General features: G+C 42.3%; 1 protein-coding gene across 1 annotated transcript; it reads right to left on the bottom strand.

Annotated features, from left to right (window-relative positions):
• Positions 1-383: 383 nt before the first annotated feature.
• Positions 384-20,665, bottom strand: CANX (calnexin). The gene is made up of 15 exons (XM_066197504.1): positions 20,586-20,665; positions 12,675-12,863; positions 12,096-12,169; positions 11,537-11,595; positions 11,165-11,306; positions 9,783-9,864; positions 8,437-8,629; positions 7,353-7,542; positions 6,503-6,616; positions 5,872-6,028; positions 5,346-5,561; positions 4,822-4,941; positions 4,580-4,718; positions 4,353-4,441; positions 384-3,745 (listed from the first exon to the last, which is right to left on the bottom strand). The coding sequence occupies exons 2-15, from the start codon at positions 12,858-12,860 to the stop codon at positions 3,692-3,694; spliced, it is 1,815 nt and encodes a 604-aa protein (XP_066053601.1). The 5' UTR covers positions 12,861-12,863; positions 20,586-20,665; the 3' UTR covers positions 384-3,691.
• Between the last annotated feature and the right edge of the window lie 1,198 nt (positions 20,666-21,863).

Raw genomic sequence — 21,863 nt, 5'->3', positions numbered from 1 at the left:
ACGAGCCGTGACCGACGTCCCTCCCAGCCAATAGGCGGGCGCGGAGGTGCGAATGAAGCAGCGGAGGCGAGCTGGAGGCGGCGCTCGGCGCGGTTTAAAGGAACAGGTACGGAGGGGAGGGGCCACCGCGGCCCAGCCAACCAGGGGAGGCGGTGGGCGGAGCCGCGTGTGATTGACAGGGAGCGGCGGGCAGCAGGGGCGCCCCGGGCGCTGGATCGATCGGGGAGCGCGGCGCGGCTCGGCCCCGTGTCCCGGGCACCGCTCTGCCCGGCACAAGCGCCAGCGTACCTGGCTCTGGACTGGCAAAAAACTGCGAGAGGAATGGCTCACCGCACCCTGATGAGGAGTGATCCAGCTTTGCTAATTAGACAAGGAAAGCCAAACAGATTTAAGTTTCTTTATTGATTAGTTTTTACATTTTTTTTTCAAGTTGCTTCTACAAGTACCTGTTGGAAATGGACATGAAATCACAGTAGTTGTGTCCAGCAACACTAAAAAAAAACCGAAATAAAAACCCAGTCAACCAAAAACCACTTTTACAAGCCATGAGGCAAGAAGGGTATTAACCATCAGTTTGGGAGAAGCAGAGCAGTCACAAGCCCCACGTCTGTACCCACAGCCTCAGTGGAGGAGCTGAGTTTTTGAGGGAGGAGTAAGAAAAGAGCAAGAGAAAACCATGGACACGTAGAAGTAGTCAGGACTTGCAAGAAACCCTCCCAAGGCCCAGGAGGCGATCTTAAAAGCAGACGTTTGTAATACACTGGAGAGGTCACAGCCTCAAGCTGCATCAATTCAGCACCGAGCAGGGGGCAGCGAGGGTAGATCACATCCAGGGACACTGCTGCAAGGGGTTAGTGGGTTAGATGCACCCTGACCTATCAACTGCCCCTACCAACCACTGGCTCCAGGAGGAGCAAAGCTGCTCTCAGCACGCCTGCCTTGTGTGTCAGATCCCACGGGTTTTGTTTGGATTGACTCTGTCAGCCTAACACCTCCCCCCAAGCCCTTGTCACACAGCACATCAAGCTCAGCATCCTTTTCAAGAGCTGCCACCCTTTGGCTGCACATACGCAAAAGGCCCAAATACACTTTCAAGGATCTGTAACAGTCCCAAACACAGTTCACAGGTTACAGCCAGGTGGAGCTTCACTACTCTAAAAAACACAGCTATGCTTTATGCACTCAGGGTAAGCAGGTAGCTATATTTTTTCCTCCAAGACTTTAAAAATAAGAGCAATTCTAAAGTCAAACTGAGGTACCCAAGCCAAAAAGCAAGATAAAAAGTAACTTGAGTTGTCTATCCATTTTGGAAAGTCTTCATTTATTGTAGTGATTATTTAAAGCATACACTATGGTATCAAAAAAAGCCATAACATGCAGACAGGAGACTTTTTCAGGAGATTTAGCAGAAGCAAATGTAGATTTACAATTAGCTTTAATATGATGCTATTTAAAAGCTGATAGCAGATCTCAGGTTCACTTTTGATGCTTTGAAAGAACATGTATGCACAGGAATTATTTGGGAGTTTAAGGCAATTTGCATATTAAGATAAAAAACCATTCAATTAATTAGATTTTTATGTTGTGCTCAAAACATTAGCTGAATTGAAACCATTTACACATACTTCATCTCAAAGGACTGAGAGTCATAAATAGCTGCTGCTCCTTGATAAAAATACAGTCCTGAGAACAAGCTAGTAGCAATGCTTAAGCTATGACATCTTCCATGTCAGAGTATAAGCTATTTTTGCAATAAGGAGCAGTATTGACCAGGTGTTCAACAGGCAAAGGCATTCTAAACATGCAATAGCTCCCAACAGAAGTCTGAAATTACTTCCAGTATCTTGCTTACAATAGTTTATTTGTACACTGCAGAGAGATCAAGAAATCCTGCTATGCATTTGTGATCACTAATATTTCAAACACAACAACCAAGGGATACAACATAAGGACAGGCAGCAAAAGGTGTTTTACAAAAAAAAAAAAAAAAAAAAACCAAAAAAAAAAAAAAAAAAAACCAAAAAAAACCCCAACAAACCAAACCCAAAACAAGAGTCTTTTAGTAATTTGTTAGATTGTTTGCAAGGTAATTGGAACACTCTTCCCCCCATAACCCCTGGGAATTATTCCACACACTATACCTATCATATGACCAAACAACACTGGAGTGTTTTAGTTCAGTGCAAGAAGAATAATTTCAGGACATTTAATTTCATTCTAAACAAAGGCAAAAGTTTATCTATATAGACATCCAAACGCCAACATATTTGGTACAGTGTAATGAATTACATCCATCTCACCCTCAGAGGTAATGCTCTTGTAGTGCTCACCTGCATTCCACAAAAACAAAAAAAAAAGGTGTTTGAAACAGTGTAGTATGGTAGACTTGACACTTTAAAAAAATTTATTCAGCTGGAATTGGAATTTCCTAACATTCACAATATAATTTAGAATGCATTTGTTACATGAAGAGCAGATAAAAGGACTTAAAACAGTTTCACATACCAGTTAAGAGATTCCACATGCTCCTTCCCCACCTACAATACTGACATCTTGGTTGTGGTTTTTGTTTCCTTAACAAATACTCAGTACAACTTGCCTACCTGCCTACCTCCCCCATTTCTACAGCAGACATACAGTGACTACAGTGAGAGGATATGGGACACGGTCTTACTCAGTGTTGGACCCTGGAAAGGAGTAGGCCTAGCTATGAAATCGAGTTTGACAATGAGCTGAACATGAGACACTTCAGCAACTGAGGCAAAGCTGCTCTCAGGAAGAGCTGTATCGTCACAGAGAGGAAAACATCGGTGGCTGAACAGAGGGCAAAGGGGGAAGTAGCCTAACCACACCTCTCCAGCAACCCTCAGCTTTACGAAAACAGTTCAATAACAAATAAAATTGGTTGTCTGCAAGCTCTGCAGGATTAAATGCCACATTAAGATGACCCACTCCAAATCCTAGATCGTTTGTCAACATTTAACAGGGCTTTAGCCATGCACAGTATGCATATATTCTATAGACTGCCTAAACCCCTTCCTTCCATCCCTTCTTCCTCTTTCCCCTCCCCCCAAAAGAATGAAGTTGATTGGTTAGAATTTCACTACTGGTTCCCCCATATATCTCCCCCAGTTGTCTTTTCTTTTGAGGGCAGGGGTGTTGTCAAACCCCTTGACAACTTTTCTTCAAACAATTATCAAATTTTAAGGGGTATAAAGACACTGGTGCATTTAGGAATTTACATATTTGTAAAAAAAAAAAAAAACTAGTTATAAAACTGCATTTTTATCACCTAGCACTTTCAAGATTCATTGTTATATTTCACTAATTAATATATTAAATTAAGCCAAGGTTTGAGTCCGGAAAAATTCTACCAATCTACTTAAGAACAGAAAAGAATATTTAAAACCAAAAATGAAAAGGTTAGTTATGTTACATTCCAAAATCCACAGCCCATTATATTAAATGCTTTCTTTCTACAGGAATGATGCTCTTTTTAGAACGGATGATTGCAAATATTTTACTGCTAGACACTCCATTACATTGGATCGTGTGACTGGAACCTGTGGATGGTGAAATCTTGAGGTTTGTCCAAGTTTCAATGTAAGGTGTCCAAGGTCCTCTCCCAGAACCATATTTGAAAACAACAACAAAAAAAAAGAAATCACAGATCAAGTTCTTATGACTTTTTTCAATCTTTCCTTGGCTTTCTGTTTCTGGGTGATCTATTCACAGTTTCTTCCTCCTGCAAGAAAGTAATTTGTGTAAACATCAATAAAATAAAACAAAACCTTAATATAACCCTTAATAACCATTTTGAGAAAATCTATGAAGAATCCACTTTCTCTTCCACATTAGAATTTAGTTTTTGAAAGGACCTACTGCTGAAAGTACTTTGTGGCAAACAGGCAAATTCTTTGTTTTTACAGTGGATGTACACCATTTGTTGGGGGAGTGCTCAACAGCTTCTGCTGCTGGGAGAATCGTTTAACTTCAAGCAACACTCCACCCATTTCTGAGTCAGCCATTGTGTCAGTGAGGAGCACTTAAGGCCACATCCTGACTTCGCTAGAAGCTGAATAAACCTTTTGCCTCAAGAAGATGCCTTCCAACAGTCCCACTCCCCTCTCAAGGCAGGCTCTCAGCAGCGCTTTTAGCAGGGTTCTCAAGTCTGGTGAAGTCAGCCAGAGCAATTCCTATTCTTCAGGTTGGTTAAATTTTCCAAAGTTCTGAACTGGGAGGGAGGGTCATGACATTGACATGAGCCAGGTTAACTTTTAACACTGCCTGTTCTACATAACATATGAAAGAAAATGCACAAGCTTCCTTCAGAGATTGCTAAGCACTCTTACCTCTGATGCATGTTTCCTGTCTTCTTCCTCTTCATCTTCTTCCTCCTCTTGACTAGCACTTCCTAGATCAGCATCACTTTTCTGCTTCTCTTCAAAGAGAGAAAAAAAAAAAAATAATCATTCTCCTTCCTGACTTGAGTTCACCATTGGCTTTATTCCATATCTATCAATCCTTCTGGTTTACTCTATCCCGGAGAACATCATTCAAGGTTATCTAGTTTACCTACCGAGCTTTTCCTCATTTGCATCCTCCTCTTCCTCCTCCTCTTCTTTTTCCCCTTTATCTTTTTCTTCTTCTTTCTCATCATCCACCACATCAGGCTGAGGAGCATCAGTCTTCTTGTATTCTGCAGCACTTGGCTGTTTCTGAAAGGCAATGACGAACTCGGGAAGTTATTTATGACATTCAGACACATTTTACTGAACCACCCTTTAAACATGAGACTAACTATCAGAGGAAATGCATTACCTTCCCAGAACAGCAGAAAAGGATAACAAGGAACACTGGCAAAGCCACAGTGAGGATGTAGACTACCCAAAGCCAGGGACGCTCTTCAGCGGCTGCCATCATCTGGCCCACAACACCCGGCTGTAAGACCAAAAGAACTGTCAGATTCCACTCCATACAGCAAAGCTTACCAGTTAAGTTTAAGCTACAGAATTTTTAAATAGGCTTTTTGCAACTTTAAACATTGTATTTCAGACCTCAAAAAAATTCAAGGTAATCTGCACAGGTACTTTTCCCATAGCTTACAAATTAAGAATTAGGCTATACAGTCCAAATAGCAGAGCAAAAACTCAGAAGAGTGCAGTGAGTACTCTTAGTTACCTATATTAACATACTGTAATCATGAATTGAGGCTCTGACCTGGTTTAGCAAAACCCTCAGCCTTAGCACTTACAGGTACATATTGACAAAGACTGTGAGAGAGAACAGCAGAGATGCTTCTACTGTTCCACTCAGCAGCACACAATTTAACCTTCTTCTCTCACCTCTGCAGCACCATCAGCTGCCTTTTTCAGTCCCCATCCATCACTGGCCCAATCATCAGCCACAGCTCTATCACTACAGATCATGAAGTTGTCAAAAAAGATGTCAGATGTCATGGACCATAACTCCAGTCCCACAGCACTGACAGGAGTCATCTTGAAAGGCTCCAGGTCTTCAAAAAAATCTGGGTTCGGGATCTTTCTAGGTTTCCATATACCCTAGAAAAGACAAAAGACATGCAGCCTCATTTACTAGAAGACAAATTATAGTTTTCAGCCCATTATGAAAGGAGAGATATAACAATCCATTGCACTTAATTACAACATCTACTGGTGCAACTCCTCAGTCTTTGGGAATCAATACAATGAAGCGATGCCTGGTAAGAAAGCACTTCAAATCTGTCTAACTGAAACACAGTACAATCATGACGGCACTTGAATTTTTAATTACATCTGCTGAATCTGAATCATTCTGCTTTCTGTAAGAGATGCTGCATTGGCTGCCAGCTTAAGCAATGAAAACACCAACCTGATAGTTCACATTATCAATCATAGGAGGCTTCCATTTGCCTTTGTAGTTTGGATTGTCAATCATCGGGCGCTGCCAGGTACCACAGCCAGGAGCTGCCTCACATTTAGGATTCGCAATCTGAGGTGCCTCCCACTCACCATCCATATCTTCATCCCTGAAAAAGCAAAATCAGTTTTGAAGTCCACCCCTTGACTTCATACAGAATAAGGCTCAGACAATGTCCAATTTCTGGGAAAATCAAAATTCCTACCACTAAATAGAGATACTGAAACTTTGTATAGCATAGGTCTGTAGATAAATATACTGTAAAAGGAACAAGGATTTCAAAGACTAACTGGGAAGCACAGATGATCAACAAAATCCAGTCTCTGAGCACAGCTTCCCCCACTGTCCCTTTCAAGTAGGTTCTACTTTAAGGTGAACATCCCTGCCCTGTTCTGCTTACAGTCAAAGAAGAGTTGAAAAATGCAGAGCTGAATGCAGGACACGAGTCCTCAGACCACTGCCTTCTACTTTTGAAGAAAAATAGCCTGAACAGCAACTTTGTCAGCAAGCAACAATGAACTGCATACATCAGTACCAAAGTCATGAAATATTTGCTGCCATTTGCAACAGGCAGCAAACTTACCAATCTTCAGGTTTCTCAGCATCAGGGTCTGCTACATATTCTGGCTCATCATCCAGCCAGCCCTCTGGTTTCACAGCGTTTTCATCCGCAATCTTTGCGGGAGCATCCTCATCCCTTGAGGGCAGAGCATCATATGTTAACATACACAACACGTAAGAGTTCTTAAGCCCAAGGCATGATTCTCCAGACTCTGAACAAGTCCACTGCCCTAGACAGTCAGCCACCTTCCCTTCTGTCAGGGTCACTCCGTGATTTCAGAAAGGAATTGCCTTGCAATCCTAACACGTGCACCTCATGGGATGTCAAAGTGCCACCTGCAAAGTACTTCTACTGATTTTTTTTAAACCAATCTATAAGGGGCATATTGCAGCAAATGCCATTTCTTAGCAGCAGCTGCAAAAACACATTTGTGCTTGAAACTGAGTCTACGATTTACAAAGCACAAGCAGAAAGCCAGAAAGGCAGGATCAGTTTCTGATTTAGGGAGTCAGGTTTTTAAGTTACCTTATCTATACATTACACAAACAACTACAAAGATCCTTCCGTTATACCTTCTGCAGCTCATCTTTTGATCTCATCAAGGATGAAAGAAACAGGTAGAATAAGTATTTCCGTACAATCTTTGTCTGTGGCCAAGGCAGGAAGAAGAGCTCTCAACAGAAATTCCCAGAGGATGTAGAACCTTTCTGCCTTTGCCTACTGAAGTGCTGTTAAGATGCCTAAACTGACAGTGTTTTGATTACAAGGGTGAGACTCAAAACCTTCCATAAGTCATGTGAGAAAGACATTCTGATCAGGACCAAATTATCAGGCTAAGGACTCCCTCAATTTCACCCTTCCAACACCTTACCAGTCATCTGGTTTAACAGCATCTGGGTCTGGGATTTTTGGTCTCTCATCCCAGTCCTCAGGCTTCTGGTCATTTGGGTCCTCAATCTCTCGAGGTGGATTCACAGGAGGAGACATATCATTTAGCAAATTCCCACTGTTGACAACTGTTTGATCAACCAGTATCTCAAAACTATTGTCAGGATTCAAGACTGTAAGGAAGAAAGTCAATGTAGTCACTGCATGTACAATACAAAGCATGAGTCCTAAAGCATCAATCATCCCCACTGTACAACCCAAGCTACCACCTACCCATCAACAACTGCTAAGAACCTTTCTCCTTACACCAAAGTGCAACTAGTTATGATGCACCACATTTCACCCTGTAAGAAGGCAGACTCCTGGCAGAAGTCCTACATATGTTAAAAGCACAGAGGATTGTAGAGTGATTTAGCAGTTACCACAACAAGTTGACTTTGGCACAGTAAGTATTGCTTCAGTAGTAAGAATGTATATTCTCATATTCTACTCCAGACTAAGACTTCCTACTACTGACTAACAGCATTTTAATCTCACTTCTTTATCTACTGGTGTCTCTGTAGTAGGAAAAGCTAGAGACACTCCTAAGTGCTTCCTGAAAGATTTTGATCATAGCTAATACACCAGACACTATTTCAAGAACTCCGGAGTTTGTCTGGTACATGAAAGCAGAAAAAAAACCCAAACAAAACTACAAGAAACCACGATGTCTCTACATCTAAAGCTTAGTGTACCCCACGTTACCCAGAGGCAGCATTCAGGCAGTTTACATATGCTGATAATTATTTCAAATATACTTAGCTCAAGTTACTGACAACTGCCCTGAAATTTAGTTCTCCTTTAAGTATTAAGTTCAAGTCGCATGACCTTTCTTACACGAATCAAGACTTCCAGGGAGGATGAAATAAGCGTTTCCATAGACAATCAGTTTTTGCACTTGAAGCTTTAAAGTGGTTTTCAGTTTTATTGCACTGGCACAAATATTCACCTGTTTATATGGCTCACTTTGAGCTTTTGGTGCAAAAAGTGTAGTAATTACTAATATACATAGTTAGCAGTCACCATACCTAGCGTATAAAGATGAGTCTTCTTATCAGTAAAGTAAGTCTTCAGATCTGCATCGGGACGCTTTGCGTGCTTCTCCTCGTATTTGCCGGTCTTTGGGTTTTTGTGCCGGAAGATGAAGTGCAATTTATAGTCCTCTCCACATTTGTCAGGCCCAAACATTATTGTATATGGAGTTTTGTCATGGAACTGATCCTTTAAAAACAATGCAATACTTCATTCCATTATTTGGAAATACAACTTAAGTCATTGTCTGGTATAAGAATTCCCAACACATTAAAAACTATTCTGCAACTTGGATAGCAAGCCCATGAAGTCCCCACACTAAAGCTTATGTTCTTCGTATAAACCTCCAGGGAAAAAAATGTGCTGAGAACTATTCCAGCTATTTCATTTTGTACCTTCAGGCTCTATTTTCCACACGGAAAACACCAGCTATTCAAGTGTTACCTCAAAGATTAGTGTGACACCCACAATCTTTAAGTGTATCTCTACATTACAACAAAGTAATTTAAAAGCTATCAATTCGAAGTATGAGCTACTGGCAATAATGAAAGACTAGCAAGGCCACTGAGTTTCTTTCACAGAAAGTGATAAGCAGCACTTTAAGTGAAGCCAAGCTGCATTTAGTCTACACTTATAAACTGGGGTACTGCCTCTATCTAAGTTGTAACTGGATGTAATCACCATTGAACTTCACAAGTCTATTTGTTCTTGTTAATGTTATCTGAAAATTCAATGCACATATGAAACTGATTAGGTAGCCAAGTTGTGTTCTTGGTGTTAGTGGTTGTTCTGGAGTTTTTTAACAGTCTGGAAATTGTATTAATAATACAACTGCCATGAGACTGCAGAAGGAAAGGAGAAGGATGGATAACACGTCTTAAAAAGTACATCCTATAAAGTCTAGAAACATGGCTAAAGAAAACCCGTACAAGATACTAAAGATACTCGCAGGCTGCAAGGTTACCCAGCAGTTCAGCTTTGTCTGAACAGGCTAAACCACTTCAATGAGAGGACAAAATGCAATTCTTAGGCCTTAGGAGCTGGCCACTCTCCTAAGCACCTCCTGTTTTTTTCTAGAACCCAGGAAAATCTGAAGTACTGCAGAGTCTGGCAAAGGTCTACAACTGCTCAGCTATTAGAGAACTTCAGTTTCCACTCAAGGGGCCATCACATTTCAGTACTTATCCTCTCCAACTGAAAACACTGGGAAAATGCTGAGTGCAAAGTACTTGGGCCATCAGGCCCCACTGCCTTCACTAAAAGGGTTTCTTCAGAAAGAAGCAAAGTGAAAAAACTTCAAGTTGTTACACAGCTAATACCCAAAAGTAGTAGCATTACTCACCAGGTTCAACTCAGGGGTTTTTGAAAGCAATTTCACATAGGCCCCACCACACTCTATTCCATTTTGGAAGTTTACTTCATACCTAATTTTAGTTTTGGATAGAAGAGAGGAGAGCACATGTTATACATGAGGAAAATTTATTTTTGTAATACACAATTACAATTTTTTCGGTACAAATTAACAGTAACACTGTTTTGTTGTTGTTTGCTTTAATCACGGAGCCAGTGAATATTAAAGATACAGTCATAAAGATATAAGAACTAGGAAAATAGTTCTCACAAGTGCCTGAGAAACAGTTAAAAATTTGAAGATTTAGAAGAATTAACCTGACAGAAAAGATTAAAGAAATTGAGTGCTGGCCTAGAAGATAATGACCTGGAAGTAGAGAGGAGGAAGAAAGAGCTTTCCCATATATGACACTTCAACAGGGATTGAGGCAAACCAATTATTTTCCCCACAACTACTACAGTAGACAGACAAGTCAATTTGCAAGACTACAAAGCAAAAACAATTGGATTTTAGGAGAAGCCCCTTTAGGGTTATAAGCATACAACAGTATATTTAGGGATGCCAAGGAGCCTGAAAAAGGCAAAGCATCTCTGTCAGGAATAAGCTAAGTATGCTTGATCCTCTCACAATGCCAGCAGCTGGAGTGGGTGATCACTGGGCTTTATTTTTAGCCTTGTATTTTTTGAGCCAAAACTGAACAGTGCAGAGCAAAGTGACCAATGCATTACCCTGTGCAAATACAAGTTAATTTACTCTTTGTTTAAAATTTATAATGTCACTAATAATGCACAATTCAACTGTTCTGACTGAATTATGCTTTTCCCCTGACTTGCTCATCTAACACACATGCAAGCAGATTCTTCTAAAACAGTTGTGACCAGAGCTATGTAAGGTGTTTGTCTTCCATGGCAAATGAACTAAGGAAGGAGGAAACAAATGCATCTTTTACCTCTTTGTCCACTTCCCCTCAGAAACAGGAGGCAGTTTACTGTACAAGAAAATGCACTGACCTACTTACAACCAGCATTCGTTCAAAAGGACAAAGACTTCCACAATTAGCTGTACAAAAGTCAGTTGCCTGACCTTGTTACTACAATTAAATCAAGTGAACTGAAGCCACAAGACAGGTTACCAAGTCTAGTTTGCAGAGACTTCTTCCTTTTTCAGGCTTCAGAAAGACCCATGCTGTTACTAACTCTCCACTTTGGGAGTCTGGGTTACTATTTTACTCTTACTCAAAACAGTATAATAATATGTTACAGCATCTTGTATCATCTAACCCCCAGTCATCAAAAGCTCAGTTATGGAAATAACCTCAGCTTGCTATCATGTCACCCTGGAATCAACAGACCATCAAATTATTCTCTACTTACTGTATAATAAGGGGTTTGGTATCAAACACAAATGGCTTATAAAGTTTGGATGCAATTGCATGATGCTTGGCTCGGGTTACCATTACAAGCCCTTTGTCTCCTGGAAGCTTTGTTTCCTTCATCTCTTGGACTTCCCATTTACCTGGGGAAGAAATTGACCAACCATTCATTTATTTTAAAATCTCCAAGCAGATTATTTTGCTTAAATCAGAACTACATCATTATTGTTAGCCAGCATATAAACATCCCTCCAATTTTCTTCAGCAAATATAATTTTAGCTGAGAAACAGAAAAGAAAGACTTGCATCTCCTTTTCATACATGACAAACAACATCAGAAACATTTATCACCCAAAACCTGGGTTGCACTCACCATCATATTTGGCAATCTCATCATCTGTATCATCTTTCTTGGCTCTGGAAAGGATCCATCTAGAAGACAGACATCCAATGGTTGGAAAACCGTATTTCCCCCCCACAACACACACGCTAAAAATCCTGCCCTTAAGATAAGGCAGCCCTTTGCAGTCTCATGACTACGCCCCAGCATCTTGATCCCCTGAGGAGTTCTGTTCCCAAGTTCTGTTTGCCACTTCCCACCCCAAGGTAGGACTATGGCCTCATGAGCAAGTACCTCACTCCTGTAAAAAACCCCAGAAGTATCACCTTACCATCCTCACATCACCTGAGGAAAGTAAAAAAGCCACATGCAATGGCCTCACCTCCCCTTTATTGCTACAACTTAAGGAAATACTGTTCTAACTCAGCATTTGAACAGCTAGTCTCAAGAAGTCAGCACTGTAATCCCAACAGAACAGCAGCCCTTTGATTCAGTTTGGAATAACACAAGTTCTGCAGAGAGGGTTTTCATTGCCTTTCACCGAGATTTTACATTATTTGTTGTACCAAATCATCCTTCAGATTATACTCACCCATCCAGAGTTCCTTTATCAAAAGATTCCGCAAAATGCACTTCACCAGTTGGGACAGGGGCCCTATAAGCAACCTATTGGAAAAGGGGGGCATTTATGCACCTTTCAAGACACATTCTTCATTCTACAGAAATACAGGCATGTAAAGCTCACACTCCCTCCTACACTCAAATACAGCTCACCTGCACATTCTTGAAGCATAAACACAGAAATTACATAAATATTGCTGCTTGTGCCAAGTTGTGCTCTTGTCTGCAACTAAAACTCAAGTATATATCTAGCTGGAAATTTTAGTATTAAATCCCGATACATAACATGTTACATCTAACTCACATCAAGGTCAGATCTAAGTCTTCTGGAAGAACACAGGGGACATGAGAACAGGAACAAAGCAGCCTACCTTAATTCCAAGCCTTACTCCCTATCTTTAATAACATTACAACATATTAAAGGTTAAGAAAGTAAAGACTTTAATAACATTACAACATATTAAAGGTTACAAAAGTAAAGACTGATCACACTCACATTAACCAAAACACAAGCAGTAATTCAATTGTTTAAAGAAGTTCTATGCCAAACCTTTGGAGCTGGAGGAGGACTGCTTGTTTCAGACTTTGAGTCTTCTACCTCCTCAATACCATCATCCAAGTCATCCTCAATATCAACTACATCATCAGCATCATTCTCTTCATCCATATCATGTGCCTGGACAGCAAGGATCCCAAGGGCTAGCAGGGTCACACACAGTAGCCATTTCAGCTCCATGTTCTGAATAAATAAGACAAGGCAAAGTGGTGAAGCCAGCACTGCACACAGAGCAACATGCTGCCTCCCGGTACAAATCCGAGCATCCAAGGCAACAGGTGAAGTGCAAACTTATCTCTCCAGCTCTGTTATTTACTGCATCTGCCTGAGACAGCTCTAAAAGCTGGGGAGGAACACAACATAAAGCTAAGTATTTAATACCAAACAGATATTAACTGAGTGGAGAACCACATGTGCATGTTCTGCAGATCATGCTGTAGAAGTGTCAAAATTTTGCTCTTCCACTGCTACAGCCCGCAAGCAGGACAGCAGACACATACATGACACCACAACGTGTGGCTGTAAAAGCCTAAAAAGAAAATCTATATCATGCTTATGAAGGACTTTAAATACACCATGCAGGAACTCAAGCTTCCATTCAGTCCAGAAATTGAAATAAAATTTTCTATTTTATTCAAAACCAGTAATTTTTGCAGAGTAATCAATCCTCATCTCCTGGTTCAATATATTTTTTGTCCTTTCAAATGCAGAGCTCTGGTGTTTTCAATCATCAAACCTCTTCCCCGGGTTTTATTGTAGAATTACTGCCAACAGTCATTGTTACTACTGGCAGATGGCTATAAGCAGTTGAAGCTCCTGGAAACTGTCACTTGATTCAATTTCCTCCTTTCAATCTCTAATTTAACAAGATGACCAGAGTAGCTGATAACTGTTGAAGCCTTACAGAATTAAAATATCACACTTAAACTAATTCAAAAGGTGCTCAGCACATTGTCACACCTAAAACACGATGGACACTGGCAAGCTGTAGCTTAAAATATCTTGTAAGTAAAATGGGTTGCAATTTGACTTTCCTCCTAGAAAAATTACAAGATCACTGCATCTTTAGGTTTATACCAAAGGCAACACTCGCAGAACACTTCTTAGTTTTACCTACCCAAAACCCTCACAACAACAACCTGCACCTCGCTCATCTTTTCTCCTTTGAATCCCACTCCAAATTTTCCTTCCAAAACCAGAGGCGTAACTGAGACTGTATTTCTTTTGAAAACAAGTATAAAACCAAACATCCCCTCCTCCTTCCCTTACACTCCTACCTCACACTGTAGCCCTGCAGACTTTCAAACATAACTCAAGCAGAGTTAACAGTGCCTGTAGGGGCTTAAGATCATGCTAGGAAACAAACTTCCAACTTTCCAAAGCATGTTTAGGCAACTAAAAGAGTTTACATTCACAAAGGCTTATCAGCACTATCCAATATTCCAAAACTATGCTGTGTACTAGACCTACCATTCCTCGATTATTCTTTAACTTACTTCTAATGACAGAGAGGATTTCTAAACTTTATAACTGTAGTTTTATCACTACAATAAAATCATGTTTTAAAGACATGAGCTGAGGCCATGTCCAGTTTGTCACTACAGCAACATGCAATTGCAGCCAGTTTTCCAACAATAGTGATGGCCTTGAGGATTATGGTCCAAATCTATGTGCACAGACCTTCTCCCTCAGTTCAGGCAACTGCACCCAAACACCTCTGAGCCAAAAGGACAATCATTCCAGAAGGAACAGCTGACAAAAACTTTCAAGGGCTGTTATATACGAGCAAAGCTTGTTTGCTTAATGCACAGTGTACAGCCAAAACTGAAAACAGTTTCAGACCTCAAAACAGCTCATAGCTCTTAATATTAGTGTGAGAGCCAGAACACAAAACCAAGGACTGAAAACAGTCAAACAGACATCAGTACCCTTGGAGCTGCAAATTCTTTTTGCACAGATAAGGTGTTCTTTGAATAAACTGATACCCCACCATCATAAAAGCAGTACAGAAACAAGAGCCTGAAACTTCATCTGAAAAAATGATCTTTAGGGCTCTGGATGTGCCCTGTGTAACTGAAGCAACCATGGATGAGATGCCACAAAAACACCTTTCCATGGAAAGGGTTTCATTTTCTCTTACCATACCAATAGGGCCTCACTAAGTATTTTTTTAAAAGAGGCAAATTCAGGAAGATAATATAGTTTTATAGCTGCTTTCAAATTATACTAAGTAGATAGAATGAGCATGTCATGATTTGGAAAATGATACGACAAAGTAAACTTAAAAATATACCAAGGTTAAAAATGAGCCAATTCTTTCCTTTTCTAAAAGGAAGGCGTTTCTGCACCCCTCCTCCCAACCTTGTGCAAAGGGTATTAATGGTTTAGCATGCAAGTAATCCTTTAAGTAATCTCACCAGTAGCCAACCAGCATGAAAGTTTCAGTGAAAGAATTAAATCATCCCCCACAACTTTCCTTCCAGTAGTGACTCCATATGTAATAATTACCTACTTCACAATCCCACCTCAACTACCACCCTTCGAAAATATTTGCCAGCAGCAAATGGACTTTGGTAAATGCTCACACCCAAGTGGCAAAGGCATGGGGCCTCAGAAATTCTGTCAAAGCATCTTAGTGAAACCAGACAATTCTGCCAGGGACTACACAGCAGGGACAGAAGTCTGCTGCTGCAAATCTGTGCTCCTGATACAGGCAGAGGTACCTATCCTGCTACACTTACCATTTAATGCTCTGTCTGGATTTCAGGCCTTGCTGAACCTCATCTCAAGGGAAAAATTTACTGGTCAAGTTTCCAAGCAAGCTTCACCCCCACCACCAAAAAAAGAAAGCTAAAAAAGTCTGAAGAGAAGCTAATCCAGTTTCATGTCCTCACCTCTTTACAGTCATTGGCAAGAAGTTGTCACAAGTTTATATCCCTGCAGAAAGCTGTTTAGGACACTTCCTACATATTAAATCAGTCTCAAATTCAACATAAGCAACCATTCATACACCTGGTATGTAGTACAGGCTCGTAGCTTTTTATTCTGCAACTGCCAATTATCATGCCAAACTCCTTCTTCTGCTTAACCTGAAACAGTATAAAAAGCCGACAAAATTATAGAAAAAAGGCACCATGTTCTCAGAAGAGCAATTTAATTGAAGTACACATTTTCGATATTTAAAAAGCTACTTCTATCCATTATGGATGTACTGCTACAGGAAAAATTTCAAATTCACTTTACACAATCCTTAGGGACACAACATAAACACAATTATGCTCTAGTAAATTAGGTTATTCCTAAATAGAAGAGGAGGGGAGGGGGAGAGAGATGCAACTCAGGTTTAATGCAGAACAGGCATAAGTCAATTTTTCAGTGGAACTTTAAGTTGCTGGCAACTACAGCTGTTCAATTAGTCACCTCAGAAAGAGTCTAACCTTCAGACATTCTCACCTACTCTATTATGATCAAACTTCTCCCTTAAACAAGTGTCCAATTTCCAAGCAATTACCATCCTTAGCCATTTTTTACTCTGCCTGCACCTCTCTTCTTCAGGTTAAACTGTGCAGTATTTCTGAAGGTTGGTGTATTTCTGATCATGCAATTGCTGAAAGCCATTAACAAAGGAGTACTTTCATAATAGGTGAGAGCTTCTGACGTCTCCATTCTACTTCAGTGCAACCATCACTTTCACCATAACAACGTCTCAAGTCAGAGATAACAACTCCATGTACTTTTTTTAAAATAAGGTCTTCAGTCACAGACACTGGCACACCACTCAGATTGAAGAGAAAACTACTGCAAAGTTTGAGGCTGTCAGTGCTACAGATTACTTACGCTCTCTCTGCACACACCCATGGCCAGCTTCTACCCCAGAAAACTTCAGAGCTGACATTTAAGCACTATTCATCTGATTGTCAAAAGGCTGAAATATTTTACCGCAGTATTTATAGCATCTATAGCAGAGTGCTGGAAACAGACTCCTAGAACATCTGCACTACAGACTTTACTTTTTCACAAAGAAAAATCAAAACCAAATTGGTTTTGATTCAAAAACAGAATCAGGGCATTACCCCAAAAGCAGCACCCCTGACACGCAGGACTAAGCGATTGCTACCTTTGGAGTTCAAGGTTTTCAAGGAAGTCATGTATCTTTAAGGATTAATTTTTATTTAGTATTCTCCTTTCTCTGGGCATAAAGGAGAAAGTTTTTCTTAATTATTGGCACAACACTGGAAACACTCATACAACAGACAGTTGTCACTATTCTCCCTAACATATTCTTGTCCCCTGGAAGAGAGTGAAATTGCCCACAGAGAGGATCTTCAAGTCCTCTGTTACCGTTCTTCCAGAACATACTGTTTAGTAACTTCCCTGTCAGGTCAAACAGAGCCTGCAAAACCAGTTTAATCATCTCCTTGGTTACTAATCTATTTCAGTGGTTCATCAAGGCACTTCTTAATACAGCATATTTCCGAATGTATAACTACATTTGAATGGCTACTGGATATCTGGTTTACTACTTATTCTTTTTAAAAAATAATTAACAGTCAGACCAAAGAGATCTTATGAAAAAAAGTCACTTCAAACTACACCTAGGCAATTTTACTGGATGAGCATCAATGGTTTCTATTTCAGCAGTACCTGAAGTCTCAGCTGAGCGGCTTAAGCAAAGGAAGAACAAAACCCACTAGCTGTGTCTCAAACACTGGGTTTCAGTGTGGTATTCACAGCAGAAACACAGAGTGAAAACAAGCACAACGCCTCATGCAAGGCAAGAATTAGGGAAGAAAAATATAAAGTCAAACATAAAGATGATTCATCACAACACAAAAAATGCAAGGAGACAAGAACAGAAAGGCTGAGACACAGATATCCATTTTCCCTCTCAAATGAGAGTTCTGTGGGTTTTGAGCAAAGGCTCAGTTACCCTACTTGGTAGTGCACTAATTTCCTAAAGCCAGAACTACCGAAGAGCAGAGGAAATCTCTTCTACATCTCACAATCCCTCTGCCCTCCACATCCTGCCTCCTCTGCGGTGCCAGGGTAACTGTTTACACAGGCTCATGATGAACCAGCCACTAGTTTAAGGTGGCTCGAAGTCCTTCTGCCATGTTATTTTAACTCTGAATCAACACCCCAGGCCAACCCAGCAGCAAAAGCAAAAAGAGTTGTAGCAGTACCAGTGAAAGTAAGCAGCCAAGGATAGAGGAAATAAAGCTGTTGGCAGCAGAGCCAGCTTAATGTCACAGTTTCAAGTGCAGGTCTGTCACCTGCACCTGCCTGACCTGTCTTTAGGCAGCCTTGGGGGACGGACATCATGGTGAAGCTGAAAACTGTGTGCCCAAATACTTTTAATTTCAACAATCAGTACAGTGCTTCAGCACCCCTCAAAATGGGATGTAATAAAATGATGTTCATGTATATACGACAACGCGTATAATGCAGACACTTATTCCGCTGAAATACTGTTTTTCAGCTGGACAACCTCCAGCACTGTGAAGATTCTGCCTTTAACATCATAACTCAATGAACAGCAGACAAGGCTAAAGAAAACCACCTTACTAACAAGAGAAAAGAGGCAAGAACTCTCCATGGTGGTGGTTTATCCTCCTACACCCTTTTTTAAGGGGTGGTTGGGATACACTTCTACATGAGGAAGAAATCACCAGGAAAGGATCAGCCAAACCTCTCCTGGACAGACCCATAGAAAAAGCTGCCTCCTGTTTGGGTTGTAGAGAGCACAAACCAGGCAAGGGATTAGGTGTGAAAAGGGAAAGCAAAAAAAAGCTTGCTTTTAATAGGCATTTCAAATATGCCAGTTTCTAAAAATAATGTGCAACAACAGTGCAGATACAGTACAGAAGCAAAAAGCAGATACTGTTTGTCAGCACAGATATCCTTCCTGCAGAACTGGGAGTCCTTGGAGGGTAAAGTCAGAGCCGTGAGGCTTTTTGACCTCATAAAACAGATGGGCTGCTAGGAAAATTATATTAGGTGGGGGCAGATCTGGAGGGACCCCAAGATCTTTGAGACCATCACACTTAAAAATCAATTCAAGTTTGCCCTGCTACAGAACTGATTCCAGCAAGAACAGGCTGCCACCATGATTACTACCAGAGGCAGAAAATCAAAGGCCAGAAAAGGAAGTAAAAGGCAGAGCTAAGTACAAGTCTCAGTGTATTCTCTGTAAAGGATTTATTCATTTACTCAGGGGGAAAGCGCTACAGCACACCAAATGAGAGGGTAATCTGATGGAAGTTGAAAACTTTCTTACTATTTTACACTAGACTCCCTTCCTAGGCAGGCAGTTGATCCCAAAAAACAGTTTACATATCATACAGCTTGTGATGCCACCTGTAACCTGTATAAGTATTCTCTTTATAATGATGTTTTTTCAAACTAGAAATACTAACAGTTAATACAAACAAAGTTTTATTCAGACCTTTCCCTAATTTTATTAATTAAGAGAATTTATTAATTTTATTAAGTGTTTTGCATAAGCCCATCAAATACAGCCAAATTAACAATAAGGTGGTGTTTGAAGTCAGGTACCTTAGAGTGAACCTAGAGTAATACATATACCAGCCTATATTTAACCATTATTTTATCTGCATTAGCTCATACATTATTATAGTTCTGCTATCTCTTTGCAGTACTTTAGCAACAACCAAAACCACAACGTGCAAAACTGTCCCATAAAACCCATGTGTTAACTGTGCTTACTTGACGACATTAAATAAACATACTACCTTTAGAAACACATTCACTACATGCCTAGAGACCAGTTTAAAGACATCTAACATACTCTAAATAAGTTCCAGAAAGAGTTCTCCACGATGATTTGCAGAAGCTCTGCAGCATTAATTATGCTAACACTGATCATATGACCATATCACACTGACATATCACTGACCATAACAACGGTCTTTCCCATTACTACTACCATTAATACGTCTGTTTCCCTTCACAGCCAAAACACCTGCAGCATTTCTCTTTCTGCAGCCTAGAAAGTCCTGAACCACAAAATCTGCATGTGAAAGTTCACACTTTAGAATAAGTACAGATAAGAAAGCAATGTGCTGCACACGCTTTAATTCAAAGCGAGTTTTTTTTCTTTCAAAGGCACACAATACAATCCTCAGCCAGAAATGAGAAATGCCATATATACGCTATTTTAAAGACACCAAATGCGAACGAATTTGGGGGTCAAAAATCAAAGCAGACATTCAAATTCCTTTAAATTCTCAGATTAAATTCCTGCTGCAAATTCTTTGCCTGCACTTCACCTGTTGGGCCTCCAGCTCCGCGCCCTGAGCTCCCCCTTTGCACAAGCTTCTCCTTCCCCTCGCGCAGCCCCAGCCAGGCCCACGCCATGCTCCGCACCCACCTCCTGCTCTCCCTTTGCGAGGCTTCACGGGCAGCACGTTCAAGATTATTTCCGACACTGGCACGCGTAGCCAGATAAAGCCTAAACCACGCGCTACCCACGTCTACGTCCGACCCTCGCCTCCGTCCCGGTTCCACCCCGCGGCCCTGGCAACAGAGCGGCGCTCACAGAACTTGCCAGAAGAGCCGCCGCTCCCCCCAGGCCGCTCCGAGCCCTGCGGGTGTCGGGCGCGACCCGGCGCCGCCGCAGCCCCGCGCCCGCCCCCGGCCGCAGGGCCCTTCCCGGGCCGACCCTCCCGCCCTGACTGCGGGGCTCCCCGCCTCCTCCCACCGCCGGGATGGGGCCGCCCACCCCCCGGGGCCCAGCGGCGACCCGCCGCACGCCCCACGACAGGCCCGGCTCCCCCACCGCCTCACGCCGCGGGCAGGTCCGTTCCCCGCTCCCCCCGCCCCGATGATCCCGGAGCCGCAGCGGCTGCGGAGGGAGGGCGCCGAGGGACGCACGGACACACTCACCCTCCGCCGCCCCGGCCAGCGCCGCCGGGCTCCCCTCACCTCCGTCACGTGCCCGCGCGCCCGCCGCCGCCGCCCGCCTATCTGCCGCGCGCCAGCCCCACCCCCGCCTCACGGCGTTCGTCCTCTCCTATTGGCGGACAGCGCGCCGGTCCGCCCGCCCAGCCTCCGATCTGGCACTCTGACTGGCTAAAATCGCCGCCGCTCAACAGCCGGGCCGCCTCTAAACACGCCCCCAACGGCGCTGCCCTTCGTGGAGCGTTGTCATTGGTTGGCGGGGGTGCAGGAAGTGCCGGTTGATTGGGTGGTCGAGGGCAGGCCGTTGGGATGTGGGCGGGGTCCCAACAGGTCTCGGTCCAGGGGCGCTGCGGAGGCTGAAAGGGCGTTGCGGGCGGTAGGGGGCGGTAAGGGGCGGCAGGGGGCGGGGCCACCGCCTCCCGCCCCCCCCCCCCCCAACCCCTCACGCCCCTCACCCGCTGCCTCATAAAACACCGTTGTGTGAAACAGCAAAGGCGTCTTTATATCTCCTCGTTCCTTAGAAATGGTGTTCAGGTTTTCTTGCCTATTCAGAAAATTCAATATATCCGGTGGTTTTTTAACCTCGCTTTCAAGCCGAGGGTTTAGTAAAATAGTGAACAGTGACATAGGCTGCAGTGTGTTCAGAACATGGCAGTGCTGCTCAGCAGCTGCTTGCCCAAAGGCCTTGTGCAATTCCGGAACCTTTAACCTGTGCTGTGTTTTGAAAATGAAAGTAACGTAGTTTAGTAGAGGTGAAATACTGTGTAAATGTTGAACGTTTGTACATTGAATCAGTAAAGAAGCACAGGGAAATACAGAAATATGTGTAGCTGCTAGGCCAGTGTTGATGGGACCACATGAACAAGGTCAAGATTAAACTCGAGGAGTCTCTGTGTCCTGCTGCACACACAGCCATGTAGGAGGACAGGGAACATGGCCCCACGGTGAGGAAAACAGGCTCCTGGTACCCTGGAAGTTACAGCACCTTTGGGTTGCCTCTGAGCTGCACCAGCTGAGAACAGTTCAGTAGAAAGCTGTGTCCGAACCACCCAGTTGAAACCGAGCTCCTGTGTGGTCTGTGGGCTGCAGCCTGTTCCAGAAGATAGGAGGTATTCTGTAGGAATAACAAATCCAATATTACTAGGGAAAAGTAAGAAAGAAAAGGGTGGGGGTTTTTCTCCTTTGTAAACATAAATCTGTTTTGAGTTGATGCAATGAGTCAGCAGTATAAGTTTTCCCACAGAGAAAATTCCACCGTGTTAG

This window comes from Chamaea fasciata, unplaced genomic scaffold (genome assembly GCF_029207755.1).
Source record: "Chamaea fasciata isolate MVZ Bird 193981 ecotype frontalis unplaced genomic scaffold, bChaFas1.0.hap1 SCAF_15, whole genome shotgun sequence".
Taxonomy (NCBI): Eukaryota; Metazoa; Chordata; class Aves; order Passeriformes; family Sylviidae; genus Chamaea; species Chamaea fasciata.
This window is presented reverse-complemented; position numbering and strand designations above follow the sequence as displayed.